Raw genomic sequence first — 17,315 nt, forward strand, 5'->3', positions numbered from 1 at the left:
CAGTATTTCCTAGTGGGGAGTATGTCATAAGGATGATCAGACAGAATGATCAGATCTCCTCGTACTACAGCTCATTCTTCTCAGCTCGTCAAGACGGTACAAAATCATGTAGGCCTATCATAACTGAAATTTTATGAAAAAAATAAAAAATCCCCCTTTTAGTGTATTTTAGCCCATATTAAAATACACAAAAAAATGGCCAATTTCTAAATTCAAAACTGTGTATATCGGTAACCCGGTATGATAAAAAATGTAACTTGGTCTTGATTTGAAGAACACAATCTCTTCTTTTTCATGTGAGGTAAATGAATTTTGTAAAAATATAATCGTGAGGTAAGATACGTTTGATTCAAAAAATCAATAAATTTGCGATATTTTCCTCATTTATACAGTCTTGACAGTTTTTCTACAATAAATAGTGGTGCAAGTTGGGTTTAAGGCAACGTAGCTTGCTTATAGAGCATGTAATTCTCTTTCTTTTGAGACCAATCGCAAGTTTCTATCATGTATCTTACTCGTTTTAGAGACTCTTAATTAACAGCTACGTTGCTTTAAACTCATCTGTTTATTATCGAAAAACTGTCAAGACTGTAAAAATGAGGAAAATATCGCAATTTCTTGATTTTTTTTAATCGAATGTATCTTACCTCACAATTATATTTTTACAAAATTCATTTACCTCACATGAAAAAGAAGAGATTGTGTTCTTCAAATCAAGACCAAGTTACATTTTTTATCATACCGGGTTACCGAGATACACAGTTTTGAATATAGAAATTGGCCATTTTTCTGTGTATTTAAATATGGGCTAAAATACACAAAAAGAGGGATTTTTTATTTTTTTCATAAAATTTCAGTTATGATACATGATTTTGGACCGTCTTGACGAGCTGCAGTACGAGGAGATCTGATCATTCTGTCAAAAGTTATGAGTGTTTAAATAAAAGTAAAGATCCTTGACGTATCCTTATGGCGTCCCCCCCCCCTCACTAGGAAATACTGAAATTAAATGTTTCTAACGGATGATTCTCATAGAAAATAACCCTCGTGAGATGATTTCAGACGAAATAATTATGTATTTTCGTGTTAGGAAGGCCTTGAAAAGGTATTATAATGAAAAATTTGTATTTTGGCTGTAGGACATGATTTTCTATATTTGGGGGTACTCCCCCTCCCCCCACTACTAAATTCGAAAATTCCTAAGGAATACTGTTCATGATGGATTGTTCTTTCACGTGATGTGTGTTTTTTTATCTATATCTATGGAAAAAAATATCCAAGTTGTATAGGGTAGAAGTGGTAGGTTTGCATAATTTTGAAAACCCCTTCAAAATTACCCCTTTTTTGAAAATTCGTAGCTCCAGAATCAAAAATGGTAGAATCTTGCGCGACCTCTCAGTTTATTGGAAATTTTATTCTCTTTAATTTTGTATTGAATGATTTTTCTTGAAAAACTCAAGGTTTACGAGATAAGATGGGAAAATTGAAAAAAGTCCAAAATTTTGGGGTTTTGGAGGTGAAGCCGCCCTCTGGCGTGTCAGCAAATTTCAGATTCGAATTCAGCGCCCAGAATACAGAAAAATTCTTTCGGGGCTGTTTCCTGAAAAACGACCATTTGACTGAACTAGTAAGTACTTGTAGTTACATCCACTGACCACTGACAGTTCACTGAAACTTCAAATCACTTCTGTATATCGAATCTCTTTACAATAACTTCAAGTGATTCAATATAGGCCTGAAGCGTTAATAAATGTACATCATCCTAGCAAAGAAATGTACATTACAATAAAAATACTAATTAAGATGAAATAGAATTTCAATTCATCTGTAAATCCAAAGTACCTACTGAGTAACAGTAGCTCAGGTGTCAAAATAGAGTCCTTTGTGCCATTTCAATGAGAGAGTGCTTTTCTGAGATGTGTTAAGCAAACATTAATTAAGTTGAAAGTGGGTGCAGTAGGAGTACGGTAGGGTTGCTGAACTCAGTCGACGATCAACGAATCTTGAAAGTGTTCATCGCAATAGTCAAAGCCATGACAGGGCAGAATGCCAGATGGATGAATATTCCGGTGAATGGTTGGAGGTGAAGAAATCTTCAGGTCGGTAGGGTGATTGAACTCATCTTTGTGAATTTTTGAATTGAAATTTCAAGCATGACAATAATTACAATTACAACATGAAATTAGATTAAATTTTCAATAAGATTAAAATAGGTAGATTAATTGTCATTGTTATTGAAGATTACTAGTTAAAATTTGATTTAGTAAAAGGGGAATTTTTTGAATACTGTACATATATTATGTGAAGAAGAGACACTTTTCACTTGATTGATAGATTAGTTATCTAATGTGTACATAAAAATTGGTATAAAAGTGTACATAAAAAGTGTTCCAGTCACAATTTACCGGTAAGGTCCTGCGTCCCATAGAAACAATATTTTGACCGCTTTCATAGTGCCAGCCAGCAAAGAGTAAAGATACCGTTTAACCTAGATTATTTGTCCTGTGCCAGTTATACGACATTTTAGTTTGAACTGCCTTAAATAGGCTCGTTTGTTATTAGTTTGATTTTTAGTTTTAGCCACAAGCTGATGCAATTCAGATAAAGCTTTTACTGTGCAAGCGGCCCTAAATATTTCAAAATCCTGTTACCGGTAAAATTGTTATTTGTGCAACTAGTGCGCAAAGTGACAGTTTGCTGCACCGAAAGAAACGTTTATGGTTTCTTGAGTGCAGCAGAGGAACTTTGCGCACGTATTTCACATTAAATTTTTCCTACAGTTACCATTGAATATGAAAAGTGGGTAATTATGGGTAAAATTGCCTGAATAATGTAGTGGTGTTTGAATGGCGGGGGGCAGCTGTGTGGTGTGTGCTGTGGTGGCACTGTGCTGTCGCTTTCCTTGGTTATAATATAATATAATGAATAATTAGCGCGTTGTGCTTCGTTGCACCTCTGCTCACTATAGCAGCCACAGCAGTCACTGTTACCAACTTCATTTTGATTTTGCTGCACTGGTGCTCCATATAACCTACCAACTATTTTGCGTTGTCATGCTGCAAATCTGGAGTACGCAAAGTACTCACTTTGCGCACTAGAGCGGAAAAGTGATTCTTTGCAGCCTGCAATCAGTGCACAAATGGTCACTTTTCAGGGTATCTGTAGGAAAAAAAATATTTTCTGTTTGCCCGTAGATAAATCATGCCTTGAACTGGTAGTGCGGAGCAGGTCACAATTTACCAGATTTGAAAAGGTCTTATTGTTCGAGATTTTCTTCTTATTGGTGAATGATTTTGATGAATATTATCATTAAAGAAAGTGAAAGAGGAAAAAGTACAAGAGGAAGAAAGAGAGAAAAAGAAAATTCTTATTTGTTCTGTTTTTTCTTAATTTTTTTCTACTTCTACGTTTTTACAAAAAAATGTTTACAATAACAAAATGGTTCTTCCCCAAAAATAATTCAATATTACTCCATCTTATAGGAAATAGATTTGATATATATAATTTGTGCAATATTTTTGTAGATGGGAATCTAAAATATTGCACGTTTATAGGAATTTACTCTGCTTGGATGATTGAGGAAATACTAGTGAAAATTTGATTTGTCAGAGTTGTGCCTGGTAGCACAAGTATACTTTCAAAATTTAACCAGGATTAAAGCCACAAGAAACAATTAGAATAGTCTTCTCTGATCGGTTCTTGTGGCATTATAATTATGATTAAAATTCACTAGGCTTAATGTGTTCAATATCCAGTAGGTATTGCTCACTAGTTTGTTCCAGTTAGAAAGTTGGCCCCACTTCTACCTGCTCAATTCCAGTGCTGCTTGAGACGCCAAAGACCTCAACTATTCTTGCAGCCTGATATATTTTTCCAAGGCTCTATAATACATTATTAAACGAAATTTCACATTATCATCTATAGGCTTAAGCGCTGTCATAATAATTATGATTGAAAAATTGAATCTGTGAACTTCCTTCGATTACAGAAATGTCGATTCACAAAATCGATATTTGCAGAATGTCAAAGATTCCTCATCTCAATATTGATAACTATCAACTATCGATATGTCTGTATGCGAATGGCCAACTTGAGTGTTGTTAAGCTTGACCATGGTGTGCCGCTGTTGTATCGATCAAAACCTCACTACTTTTGGCATATCAAGAAAAAACTGAACAATGTTCAGTTTGGAATAATTAACTTATGAACAATATTAGTTAAGACTAATCAACCTGATGTTTGGTTGTTAATAAGCACAGTGCACAGTGTGTGCAGTGCACACAGAGAACGGTCAGGCGACCCCAATTCCATGTTCTTGGAAAACGGAAGTTAATTATTGAATAAGTTCGAGAAAGAGGCTTATGATAGTATTAAATTGATACTAAAGCTACAGATATTTGCTCTTAGATAATATCTTGTTTTCTCCGGTTTATCTTCAATTGAAAAATCAAACTAGAGCACTTGTAGTATTTGACCGGCATTTTTTTTGTCCATAGAAAGAGCATGGACCACCCAACTTGACCGATCTCAATGCTTCACTTGCTACAACAATCCAGTTCAACCAAGTGTGTTAGCTCTTGCCTATGTGCTGGAAACGAGCAACAGTACAGTTGAACCTCTTTGGTGTAGCGTAACATGAACGTTGAAACATTTAACGATGTAGTTATTAGCATAGATAAAAGATATCCCATGGTATAGGTCGTTTTACTTCCAAATTTCAAGCCGATTACTGTCGACTACTGTCTATTATTACTGTGTTGGCCAGACGAGTGTAAAGCTCGTAGCACACTGGAGACGCGCCGCGCCGCCTTGTCAGTTGAAGTACGGAGCACACTGGAGGCGCCGTTTTTGCTCAACGCACACTGGGAGCCGTGCTTAAGAACGGCACAGTATGAGAGACTACCAGCGTCACATAGCTCTACCAAAAACAACTTAGGACTATCGGCTTGAGTTAACAGTGAAATTTGGAACATAAACGCCCTTTACCATGGGATATATCTTCTCAAGCTGTCTTTTCTCTATGATATTAGTCTCTCCTTCTACGAATTTCTTTAGATCTAGTTTCATTGGAAAATTAAACGATTTACTACAAAGTGGTTACATTAATGTAGATTTATTAAAAACAAATACACAAACAGAATGATTATGCATTGTTGGAGTTTGGTCCACGCTTGCGGCCGAATGTCTGCACGACGTTCACAAAACGCCTGTTGTACTGGATCCTGCGCTTGGCACGGCCAGTCTTCTTCTTCTTCTTTTCTTGCTTCTCAACCTGCAAACAAGATGGCGTTGGTTGATTTTCGAATTTCTTTAGTTTCACCACTTTTCTTTCTTGATATATTTATATACTTGGAGAATTTTAAAAAACTAATGTTAGGGCCCTCATGACACCTAATAGTGTCAACTTTATGAGGTTTGCGCCAACACAAAGATTATCCACATCACGCATATAATTATATAAAAACGAATTCTAGGGGCTTCCTCGCTTTCTCAAAATCTAATGGACAGAACATGTTGAGATTGATGTCCAGCTCAGGTTGATGAATGTTCAAAAGGTATTCGAATTTACGCTATATATACGTCGAAAATCACAGTTTTCGTGAATTTACGAACAAAATAATTATATTGAATCACACAAGTTTTCTCAAGGTTTAGGAATGATGAGATACGAGGAATCCAGTAATTTAAGTTTTCCTGTTTTTACTGGTATTTTCAAGAACGCCTGAACTTGAAAAATCACACTTTGAACACAGGTGTTGGATTTGTGAGCTTCCAAGCTATTACCGAATTATGATATAACTTAGTCGTTTTCAAGTTTTTCTTGGAGTTGAAAATTTTTCAACTGTACAATAGTTCTAAAAATGTCCAAATAAAAATCTCTTTAGGGTACAGTAAATTTTACTCCATCAAGATAAATTAAGACTTTGCAACACCAAGAGCTACATATTTTGATAATTTCAAATCAACAATAGAGGCAAACCAGAACGCCTGATTGCCGAATATGTCCAGTAAAGTCAGTTGTTCTGTAACAAGTGGAAGCTGAAAATAATGAATTCCACCTTATGAACGGTGGTACAGTGGACAAGACATCTGCTGCTTCATCGTAGTATCGAATTTTGGTGGGAGAAACATATTAAATAGGTAGTTAAATTGTTACAGACTGGTATGACAGCAAGTCAATTTTCTCGATTTGAATTTTTCTCGATTCTTCAATTCCAGTTATCTTTCCTAACCTACATTTAATTTTTTATTTACCCACTTTTTACGTGGAAAATAATACACTCATAATTTTCCCCGTTTTTCATAATTTCTAATATGTTTGTATCATTTCTGATACAACGTTTCATAGTTTCATTTTTTATTGTAAAAAGTTTGCAAAAAAGGCGCCCGGTCGAGAATCTAACTCGGGCTTTTTGCAAAGCAGGCTAGTACTCAAGCCACAGGGCTAGATGCCTATGTCTTGGAAAAATTGCGCATAATTTATAGTTTGTATAAAATTAGTTGAGACTTGGCCCTCCATCCGAAGAAATTGCAGCGTTGCCAAATTGTGTAAAATTCCAACTTTCTCAAATTTCTTATTTAACCACAAAATTGTTTGTAGAATATCATCGGGATATTCCAGTATTTTTGAAAATGTTTCGGGGTTGAAGGATTAAAAGGAAATTAAATTTTTTTGATTGAAAATAATCGCCAAAATGTGTTTTTCTTATCATCAAAACTTCTCTCAAAATCATGGGATGTTGTAATAAATAAGAATTTTATATCAAAATAACAGGGAGAATGTCTCCTTTCTATTGTTGTCTGGAAATTTTCATCCTACCTATAGTTATTTTGTAATTAATGATAATGTTCGTCAATATCAAGACATTTCGAGCAGAAAACTTGAAATTTTCGACATGCTACGAACTTTTTTGTTTCGAAAGATAAGTGGGTTGTAAAAGCGAAAAAGTTTCTCAGAAATAATTGAAATTATTTTTCCAAGTGTCAAAAGTAGTCGGAAGATCGTATTTTGGTCTCTAAAGAATTTTAGTAAGGAGAGCGGCTGCATGGTATCTATTGTGTACTAAATTGTATGCTAAAGGCTGGAAATTTAGAAGATATTTGACCGCAATATTCCATCAGCAAGCAAGTGGTTGCAACGAAGAAGGCTGTAATGCAACACTGCTTGGATTATTCAAGGCAAGATTGTAATTTTCACTGTTTATAATCATGTTACTTGCAGTCGCTGAATTTTTCAAGCGTTATCTCATGTTTTTGTTTGTCTTTGTTGGTCAATAGCTAGTATTTTTTAAAAACTTCAAAATTATGAGGTTTTCTGTATAAATACTGCAGTGATTTAACGAAGAAAGCAGAGCTGGAAAATTATTACTTGTAGAGAAATTAATAATACTAACAAAGAAAACAGGTAGCGCCACCATCAGAGCAGTTTTCACCAAGCCTCTTATAACTTGGATAAATTAAGTATATAAGATAATATATCTCACCTTAGGTGTCTGTCCCTTCACTTTTCCAGCACGAGCCAGGGAACCGTGGACTTTTCCTGTGGACAAATAATGCACAATTTGTGAGAAAAATGGAAGCATTTATCCAGTTCATAGACAACATTGAACAGCAACTGAAATGAAGATTTATCGTATTACATATGTAGCGCCTACCTCATATGGCATATGGTATAGGGCGTTTATGTCGCAACTTTTGCTGTTATTTCAAGTCAATTACTATCGATTATTGAAGATTTCTACTGTTTTGGCCGGGTAAGTGTGTATGAACGGCATAATATGAGAGACTACCAGCGTCACACACCTTTTTAGGAAAGAAATACGTGGACAGAAAAGTTGCGACATAAACACCCTATACCATGGGATATATACTCAAGCTATTGTTTCTATATGATAATAGCGAGTAAAAATGAAAGGTAGGTAACATAACCTGAAAGCTAAATCTCAAAAAAACTTTTGAAATATGTCATGATATTTTAATAAATTTTGTTCCATTGTAATATTATTTATAGTATCTATCATATTTTTAATGTAAGTACTGATTGTAAAATGTTATGGCAAATAAACCAATTTCAAAATTTCAATTGACAAAGAATAATGAAGTTCTCATATCTATTTGTAGAAATATTATGGAATTTTCATCACATAACATTCAAATATTTTGTTTTATTAGTTGACAACCAATAAGTCTGACGAAAATATTGTAAACACAACATTGGATATAAACTGTGGAAAAGCCAATTGTTCTAGCCATAGTTCTACTTATAGCCCAGCCAATAAAGGTTTTTTCGATCCGAAAATTAAATAAAAGCTGAATCTCTCAGCATCGATAGAACCCTTCCAGACGGTCATTCTCCCAAAAGTCCCAAGAAATCCCCTTGAAGCATTTTCCCCTAGCCACCCTCAAAGTTGAAAAATGCAGGTAATCACGGGAAATCAATTATCTCTGTAACCATTTATCGGAAACGGTTCTATTATATGTCATTCGATTTGATACATTATAGACTACAATATTAGTCATATTCATTTTTTCAATAAAACTTACAGTTTTCTCGATAAAATAAAATATATATGTAAAAATTTAGAGGGTTTACGATAAGATTTTTTGTTTTCTTCGATTAACTTCGAAGCAAGTAATTTTAAAGAAAAATAAGTGAGATAATTAATGTAGCCACTCTCATTGAAAATCCATTGATCTATATTGTAATTTATTTGCGATTCGATTCGATGCCGTGGAAGGGGAAACAGTCGACGCAGTACGGCGCGGCTGACTCTCTTCGCCATAGTAAACAGCAAACAGGAAATCAATTATCTCTTTAACAATTGATCGGAAACAGTTCTATTATATGTCATTCGATTCGTTATGTTATGGACTACAATATCAGTATTATTCATTTTTTCAATAAAACTTCAGAATTCTTGATAAAATAATATAGCTTATAAAATATGTAAAAATTAAGGGAGTTTGTGATTTGATTTTTTTTTGTTTTCTTCGATTACCTTCGAAGCATGTGATTTCAAAGTAAATTAGACAAATAATTAATGCAGCCACTTTCATTGCGAATCCATTGATGTATAGTGTTATGTATTTGCGATTCAAGTTGTCGCTGTAGAAGAGGAAACAGCCGACGCGGCTGACTCCCTTCGCCATAGTTAACAGAATAATACTGCATCTACATTGCATCTCATTTACACTATGGCGCTTGAAACAATCAATTTTGTCTATCGTTTTGACATGCACTGAATCTAAATTTTCACTTTTCAATACTCTTAATTTTTTTAAAAAATTTCTTGATTTAACAATGCTAATGATAAAAGTCAGGATTTCGTTGTCTGATCACAGAATTTATTATATTAATTTGAAGTGTGCCTTCTCAATACGAGTCAGAGGTATCACAATTTGATAACTCTAGTTCAAGATATTGATGTTTTCCTATGAAGTTTGATGATATATTATGTGTCCGATTCCTTCATCTTATCCTTATTTTGTGAAAAATGAAGATCCAAAATTTCTTTCCATAGCTTTTTTGTGTTTTTTTCTCGTTTGATTACTCCTTTATTATTTAAACACTTGATAATAGAATAAATATCATCAGATCACGTGCAAAAAATGATAGGGTAGGCCTACCTGAGATACTATATGATAACACTGTACTCCTAATTAGTTGAAAATTTTCAAGCTGAAAGTAGATTAATTAGTTGCTATTTCGGTTTTAATATTAATGTTACCAAATATTGCCAATATTATCACATATTGTGAGAACAAATTACTCTGAAGCTTCCTATTCTCACTGAATATGAAGAGGCAATACCAATCCAGAATTATTGCAGTTCCGTTCACAATCATTATTATCAGAGCTTTTAAATTGATGCTATGTAAATTTAACTATGGATGTTATCCCCATCTCACAATTTCCCTATTCATCCTTATCGTGATTCATAATAAAGTAGTTGATCTCTATAATCACAAAAATGAATGTACAGTACCTATAATAAATATTAAAAATAACAACATTTCTAGTAATAAATGCAACTTCTTCTAGGTAGGTACGAATTTCCAGGCTCTCAAAATGACTTTTTCCCAATCACAGGCAGAAATTCCGATGATCATAATAATAGTAATATGATGAAGATTGTTTGTATTGTACATTGTTCGACGTAAGATAAGCTACATCTTTCACGTAATCAACTTATTCAGGATTATCATGTTTATGAATGAAAACGAGACTGTGATAAGAGATTAGTCAAACTGAAATATAAACATTATAATTATACAATGCATATTTCTGATCAACTCAAATTACAAAAATGATAGTATCAAGCCAAAATAAATTGAGCAACTGAATTCCAAAGCGACTATCCACTGTTCAAATTGAACTGTGATTTCCTTTTACTTCCAAATGGATTAAATTGCTTGACTCTTCAATGTAACAATTATTGTAAAAAACCAATGGAATTGGTTGTATTGTTTGTATTGTACATTGTTCGACGTAAGATAAGCTACATCTTTCACGTAATCAACTTATTCAGGATTATCATGTTTATGAATGAAAACGAGACTGTGATAAGAGATTAGTCAAACTGAAATATAAACATTATAATTATACAATGCATATTTCTGATCAACTCAAATTACAAAAATGATAGTATCAAGCCAAAATAAATTGAGCAACTGAATTCCAAAGCGACTATCCACTGTTCAAATTGAACTGTGATTTCCTTTTACTTCCAAATGGATTAAATTGCTTGACTCTTCAATGTAACAATTATTGTAAAAAACCAATGGAATGTGAACGTCATCCAAATAGCATTCAAATTTGAATTTTCAGATCATGAAAAACTATTTCTTCAGAGATTAGTGATGAATTGCAAACAGTGCATGTAACATTGATACAAAGTGATACAATGAAAATCAACATCGATTAATTTAATACTGGACTTATCAAATTTATATTACCGTACCTTTAAAGCTTATAAAATGTTAAACCAACATTTTAAATTTTCTCTACTGGAGCAAAACATCGATAGTATATAAAGAAGAGCACATTATAGCCACAAAATGCTTGTGTACTAGAATTCACTTGAACTAACTCATCACTTCAACCCTTCAATGATCACAATGAACTAGAATGGTATAAAAACCATGAAATTGATAATCAGGTACATTTTTCAAATAGCTTCACCCAACTAAACTGTGAATGCCAAGTCATAAGAAATCATGTTCAATAGATTTAATTTGTATGCTTCAACATATAAATAGAAATTGATCTATTCTTTTGGTGGCCGAATCAAAATCAATATCAATCAACATTAATCGACATCAAGAAAAGCTTCTGCCAACCTTGTAATTCCAGTATGATTCTGCTCATGCTTTACTTCCATTTATAATTTCTCATTAAGGCCATTGTGTAATGAATGAGAAGATGAGACTGGAGATGAAAAATCGATATGTAGCCTAATAATAGAATATGATGAATCATCTTTCAATTCATCTTACACGGTAGGCTACTTTGTGCTTGGTTCATGATTATTTACGAATTTACCATCTCCAATGGACCGTACATCTGGTTTTCAATATTGAATATTCAATATTTTCTATCCTACTTGATCAAGTTTGTGATTACGAGGGTAGAATGTAAAACACTTTCATGATTTTCCTACCTTTTATGCATGCTTACTCTTCTTTAATTTGTATGTTTGCATGGCTTTTTTGATGCCTCAGACGTCATATATATTTGCCTCAACTGTAGGTATACTATTATCAACCTATCTTGGAAAATATTAACTGCAGGAAACAGCGAACACTGCACGCTATGATTTTTCAGGATATTGCCACTGTTAACACTATTGTAATCTATGATTCATCTCAGTTTTTGACACATAGCTTATGATAAATTATAGCATTGAATTATAATCATACACATATATTTAAAATATGTATTATATTATGTAACAGTATGAATATTTTATCGGTTGCAAACAATATCTTAGTCTGTCATAGAATGCATGATTTAGCACATGATCATGTTTAACAACAAAATGATTTTAGAGAATTTAGAAAATTAGAAAGTAAAAATTTAGTTTCATCGCATGTCAAAACAATAGACAAAATTTATTGTTTCGAGCTACCTAGTGTAAAAAAGATGCAACTTAGAAAGCAGTACTATTTTACTGTTTACTATGGTGAAGAGAGTCAGCCACGCCGTACCGCGTCGACTATTTCCCCTTCCACAGCGTCAAATCGAATCGCAAATACATAACACTATACATCAATGAATGTGGCTTACTTATTATAACCTAATAATGAATGTGGCAACATTAATTATTTGTCTAATTTTATTTAAAATCACATGCTTCGAAGTTAATCGAAGAAAACAAAAAAGTCAAATCATAAACTCCCTAATTTTTTAATATATATAATTTTATCAACAAAACTGTTCATTTTATTGAAAAAATGAATATGACTAATATTGTAGTCCATAATGTAACGAATCGAATGACATATAATAGAACATTTTCCGATCGATGGTTACAGAGATAATTGATTTCCCGTGTTTACCTGCATTTTTCATGTTTTAGGTGGCTGGGGGGGGAAAGCTCCAAGGGGATTTCTTGGGACTTTTGGGAGAATGACCCTCTGGGAGGGTTCTATCGATGGTGGGAAATTCAGCATTTATTTAATTTTCGGATCGAAACTTCATTGGACCTTCATTGACTGGGCTATTAATGATTTTAATAAACATGTAAGCAATTGAAAAATAAAACACATAACCCATAACCATTATTATTCATATTTAGTGATATATCAAATCTTAAGCTCGTGGTAATGCAACTCTAAAACCATATTATATCAATATAACTATTGACCAATTATTGAACATGTTATGGATAGGGTACTCAGTACTGAAGAGAATCAATAATAGAAGTCAAGTCATACTACTTAATCAGCACTTAATCACGGTAAAAAATTTCATAAATATTATATTTAATTGAGCCGCAAAAAGTATTTTGAAATTGGATTATTTCAAGTTCGATCCAATAAATTGGATGAGGAAATAAAATAAAATTGAAATTCATCTTTCTGCATATTTATCTAGATCACTGGTTCCCAATAAGTTGTCCGCGAAAGCTCTAAAAGTGGTCTGCGATGAGTCCGAAGGAAGGAAAATTAATGTTTCAAGCTTTATTAGTGTTTTTAAAATTTTCTTTATTGCCTATATTAAAGTATAATCAATTTCCCTTCGAAAATGATATATCAAACTCATCGTGAGTTCAAAATACCGTATGTTTACAATCGGTAAAAGAAGTGATAAGTTCCAAATTTCTAATGCTAAAAGATAGGACTTGAAAGTTTGTTTGGAATCTTAATGGCGGATTTGTACCATGTGACCGAGCTAAGAAATCAGAAGCGTGACAGTCAATGGCCATACTGTGGGTAATTGACCAAGCGAAGTGAGGTCTAAGATTCAAGTCGACGGTTTGGAATTTCTCTTATGCCCGGTTTCAACAACCTCGATCAAATATAGCCTAGCCATGGTCAGGTCAATTAGACAATGGCCAAAATTTGATCACTCGTCCAAACATACAACTGTTCCACCAACCTCGGGATTGATCAAAACTCCGTCGGTCAAATTTGAACATGGTCAACTCTTGTAGCAGTACTTTTCTGAAGTTGGCCAACATGTTGCTGGCTTGCTATTGGCTACATCTGATTTTTATGGATAGAAATTACTGAGATATTGCAATTTTTCAAATGCTAATGAATTAATAATTATTATTAAACGAAAATCCAAATTAAATTCTGTAAAATATAGTAAATATAGTAACACCCCATGATACTCAATATCAGTTTCGCTGCTTATATTCAGAGGGTAATTTGCGCTGAATGCTCTTTTTACTTTACCGTCAGGCCGTCAAAAATTCAGATTACTGTAATTTTTTCTGTAATTACTGAACTGATTTATATTCATTATTTCGGGGCAGGCCCCCTGGGCCCCCTTCTTATATACGGCCCTGGCACAGACGTTTTGTATAGTCACACATTTACATTAATTTATAATAATATTTCAAATTTGAATTGAATTCTTTCGTACAAAGAATTTACAAATCACCATCATTTGACAATTTTTTTTCATGAACAAAAGAACATTCCAATTCTAATGAGATACATTGAAGCAGCAAGGTTGATCTGAGGATTGAATAATATAGGCCTACTGTGTAATAAAAGAATAAAGCAAATCTTTTTCAAAATCTTTCTCCATTTTCTATACTATAAAAATTTACTAATTAAAAGATCCCGAGAACAAACCTAATAAATAACTTACTACAACTAAATTCAATCGCACTAAAAACTTTGAAATTTTTCATTGCGTCAAAAACATATGGTAACCTACAAACAAGCAAGGGAATTGATCGAACCAGTCTTTTGACCGTGTTCAAATAATTTGATCGCCCGTTCGGCGGCAGTCAAATTAACCATCGGATTGACCGTGGTCAAACGTAACTGGTGTTGGTGGAACGAATTATTTCTGATTTAATCAGCTGATAGACTTTAACCATGTTCAATGCCTTGACCAAGGTTGGTGAAACGGGGCATTAATGTTAATATGTTGCGCATTTACGGCGAAACACGGTAATAGATTTTCATGAAATTTGACAGGTATGTTCCTTTTTTAATTGCGCGTCGACGTATATACAAGGTTTTTGGAAATTTTGCATTTCAAGGATAATATAAAAGGAAAAAATCTGGTGTGGTGCACTCACACAACTTTCCTTGCCGTTATGAAAATTTATCAACTGACGCTAGTGTTCCCGCGCATCTCAAGTCTACTTTTCTAAGATCTGAGCCAGCTGGTGACAGGACAATAACGCTAGATATACACGAGATCTGCTATCTCTTCATAGTGAATGATTTAATAGAATCAACAGTTGCCAACAGTTTGCAATTGACTAATCTTATTTTCTCGAATTTCGAGCTTATTTTCAATTTTAGGTGAAAATGTTACTGAACATTAGTTGTAGAGATTTTTATGCTCAATCTTTTCCACTCGAATTTTTTTTTTTAATTGTATCTGAAGCCTGATAATTGGGAATCTAAAACCAAACTTTGCATAGATGGTGCAGTGCTCCTGAAATTTTTACAGATATGAGACTTGTGGCAGTTGATAGAGCTTATCAATGACTTTTCTAGGTATGAATTTGATCAAAATCGTTGGAGCCATTTTCGAGAAAATTGCGAAAACCCTGTTTTTGACAACATTTTTACTATTTTGAATTGCATTTGATCGAAAATGTTCGTGTCGGATCCTTATAGTGTAAGGAAGGACCTTAAGTTCCAAATTTCAAGTCATTCCGTTAATTGGGAGATGAGATATCGTGTACACAGACGCACATACACTCATACACACACACACACACACACATACAGACCAATACCCAAAAACCACTTTTTTGGACTCAGGGGACCTTGAAACGTATAGAAATTTGGAAATTTGGGTACCTTAATTTTTTTCGGATAGCAATACTTTCCTTACCTATGGTAATAGGGCAAGGGAAGTAATGAAACGTGTAGAAAACATGAAATTAGGGTACCTTAGATTTTTTTGGAAAGCAATACTTTCCTTACCTATGGTAATAGGGCAAGGAAAGTAAAAGGAGCCTCCTTCATACGCCAATATTAGAGTAAAAATCAGACTGTAAAATATTATTCATCATAAATCAGCTGACAAGTGATTACACCGATGTGTTGAGAAGCCAGTCTATTGCTGTATTTCCATAAGGTCTATAGTTTCATTCAGGTACTATTTTGTGGATGAGAATACTGCGTGAGGTCTACTGTTCACAACACTACTAGGCTAGTTACTGTAATTGAAACTATAGACTAGGGATGGGTATCGATACATCGATGTTTAAAAACATCGATGTTTCAACATCAAACATCGATGTTTTTAACATCGATGTTTACTGTTCGATGTTTTTACTTATCGATGGTTTTACCTAGACATCGGTCATCCGATGTTTTTCCCCAACTAAAAAGTAAAAACAATTCTAATTTTTTAATTTGATACAAGTTATTTTTTTTCTGTTTGAAGAGGATTATCTTGAGAGCAATAAGCAATAGTAACAGAATTACAATCATTATCTCTATCATATTTAGTGTAGTATTCTGTTTAGTGTTTTTTGTGAATATAGATCATTCTTGTGAAAGATCTCGCATAAGTTTTGATTTCCGGCACATTGCTATTTTTATTTTTCAATCAGGCTCTCTGTATTTTTATGTGAGACTGTTGGATACTCTTGAAGATTTACATTACTTCTGTGGCCCGTGTCAAGGTTAGATAGTTAGTTATTTAGAATTGAATAAGAGGTCGGATTCTTCGTTTCTTAGGAAGAAAGAGTTTTTTCTTACTACAATTATTTCCTCAACATGTGATTAACACTAATTAATCTAGCTCTGGAAAAGAGGTCCTCGTATTGTAAGGAGTGCAGATATCCATATAAAAAAACTTAATCCATTTTCATTTCCTAAAAAATCTATCGGGTATTGAATGAATACGATATGAGTATCAATGATTGCTAAAATTAGCTTAGGGTGAAATTTCAAGACCGAATCCTCAAGGATATCCCGAGAGGTTTCAGACCAAACCATGAAGATGACACATCTTGTGAACTAGAGTTGATGTATCTTTCTAGTCACAACCTGACTTCAATTATTCGAAAGACTGTTACTTGAATACCACAAGTCTAAAATTGCTGTGATTCCAGTTAGAAACTGTTGAAATATTGGAACAATAGCTCCAGATAAAATTGTAGTCAATTTAGAAGCTCTTTTTGTGCTCTACAATCTGAGATCAGGTGTAGCGATCTATCTCATATTCCAGGTACACCTGACAACAATGCTCCTTGTATTGTGAAAAACACCTAATTTTCAGCTTCAAGCATCATCACAAACTACATTGTCCTCACATTGATATTTCGCACAACGACATAAGTTCTTGAGATTATGTTCTATGAGAATCACCCGTAAGATACACTTCATTTCAGTATTTCCTAGTGGGGAGGCGCGCTTAAGGACACCTCAAGGATCAAAATTTCAAACAGATAACTTTTGACACAATGCTCAGATTTCATCGTACTACACTTCATCCTTCTCGGTTCGTCACGGCGGTTCAAAATCATGCATAATAAGTCAAATTCGGTCGAAAAATGGAAAATTTATTGTTGAATGTACTTTAGCCCATATTCCAATACACAGAAAATGACCAATTTCTATATTCAAAGTTGCATGTCTTGTGAAATACTTCTGATAAAATTTCC

General features: G+C 33.6%; 1 protein-coding gene across 1 annotated transcript in view; it reads right to left on the reverse strand.

Moving 5' to 3' along the window:
• Positions 1–5,094: 5,094 nt before the first annotated feature.
• Positions 5,095–17,315, reverse strand: part of LOC111053235 — a 28,558-nt gene continuing 16,337 nt past the window's right edge. The window contains exons 4-5 of the mRNA XM_039432571.1: positions 7,485–7,540; positions 5,095–5,272 (exon numbers count right to left, since the gene is read on the reverse strand). Coding sequence (XP_039288505.1) covers positions 5,144–5,272; positions 7,485–7,540 — 185 coding nt within the window. The 3' untranslated portion in view covers positions 5,095–5,143. The remainder of the gene's footprint in view (positions 5,273–7,484; positions 7,541–17,315) is intronic.

This window comes from Nilaparvata lugens, chromosome 7 (genome assembly GCF_014356525.2).
Source record: "Nilaparvata lugens isolate BPH chromosome 7, ASM1435652v1, whole genome shotgun sequence".
Lineage (NCBI taxonomy): Eukaryota > Metazoa > Arthropoda > Insecta > Hemiptera > Delphacidae > Nilaparvata > Nilaparvata lugens.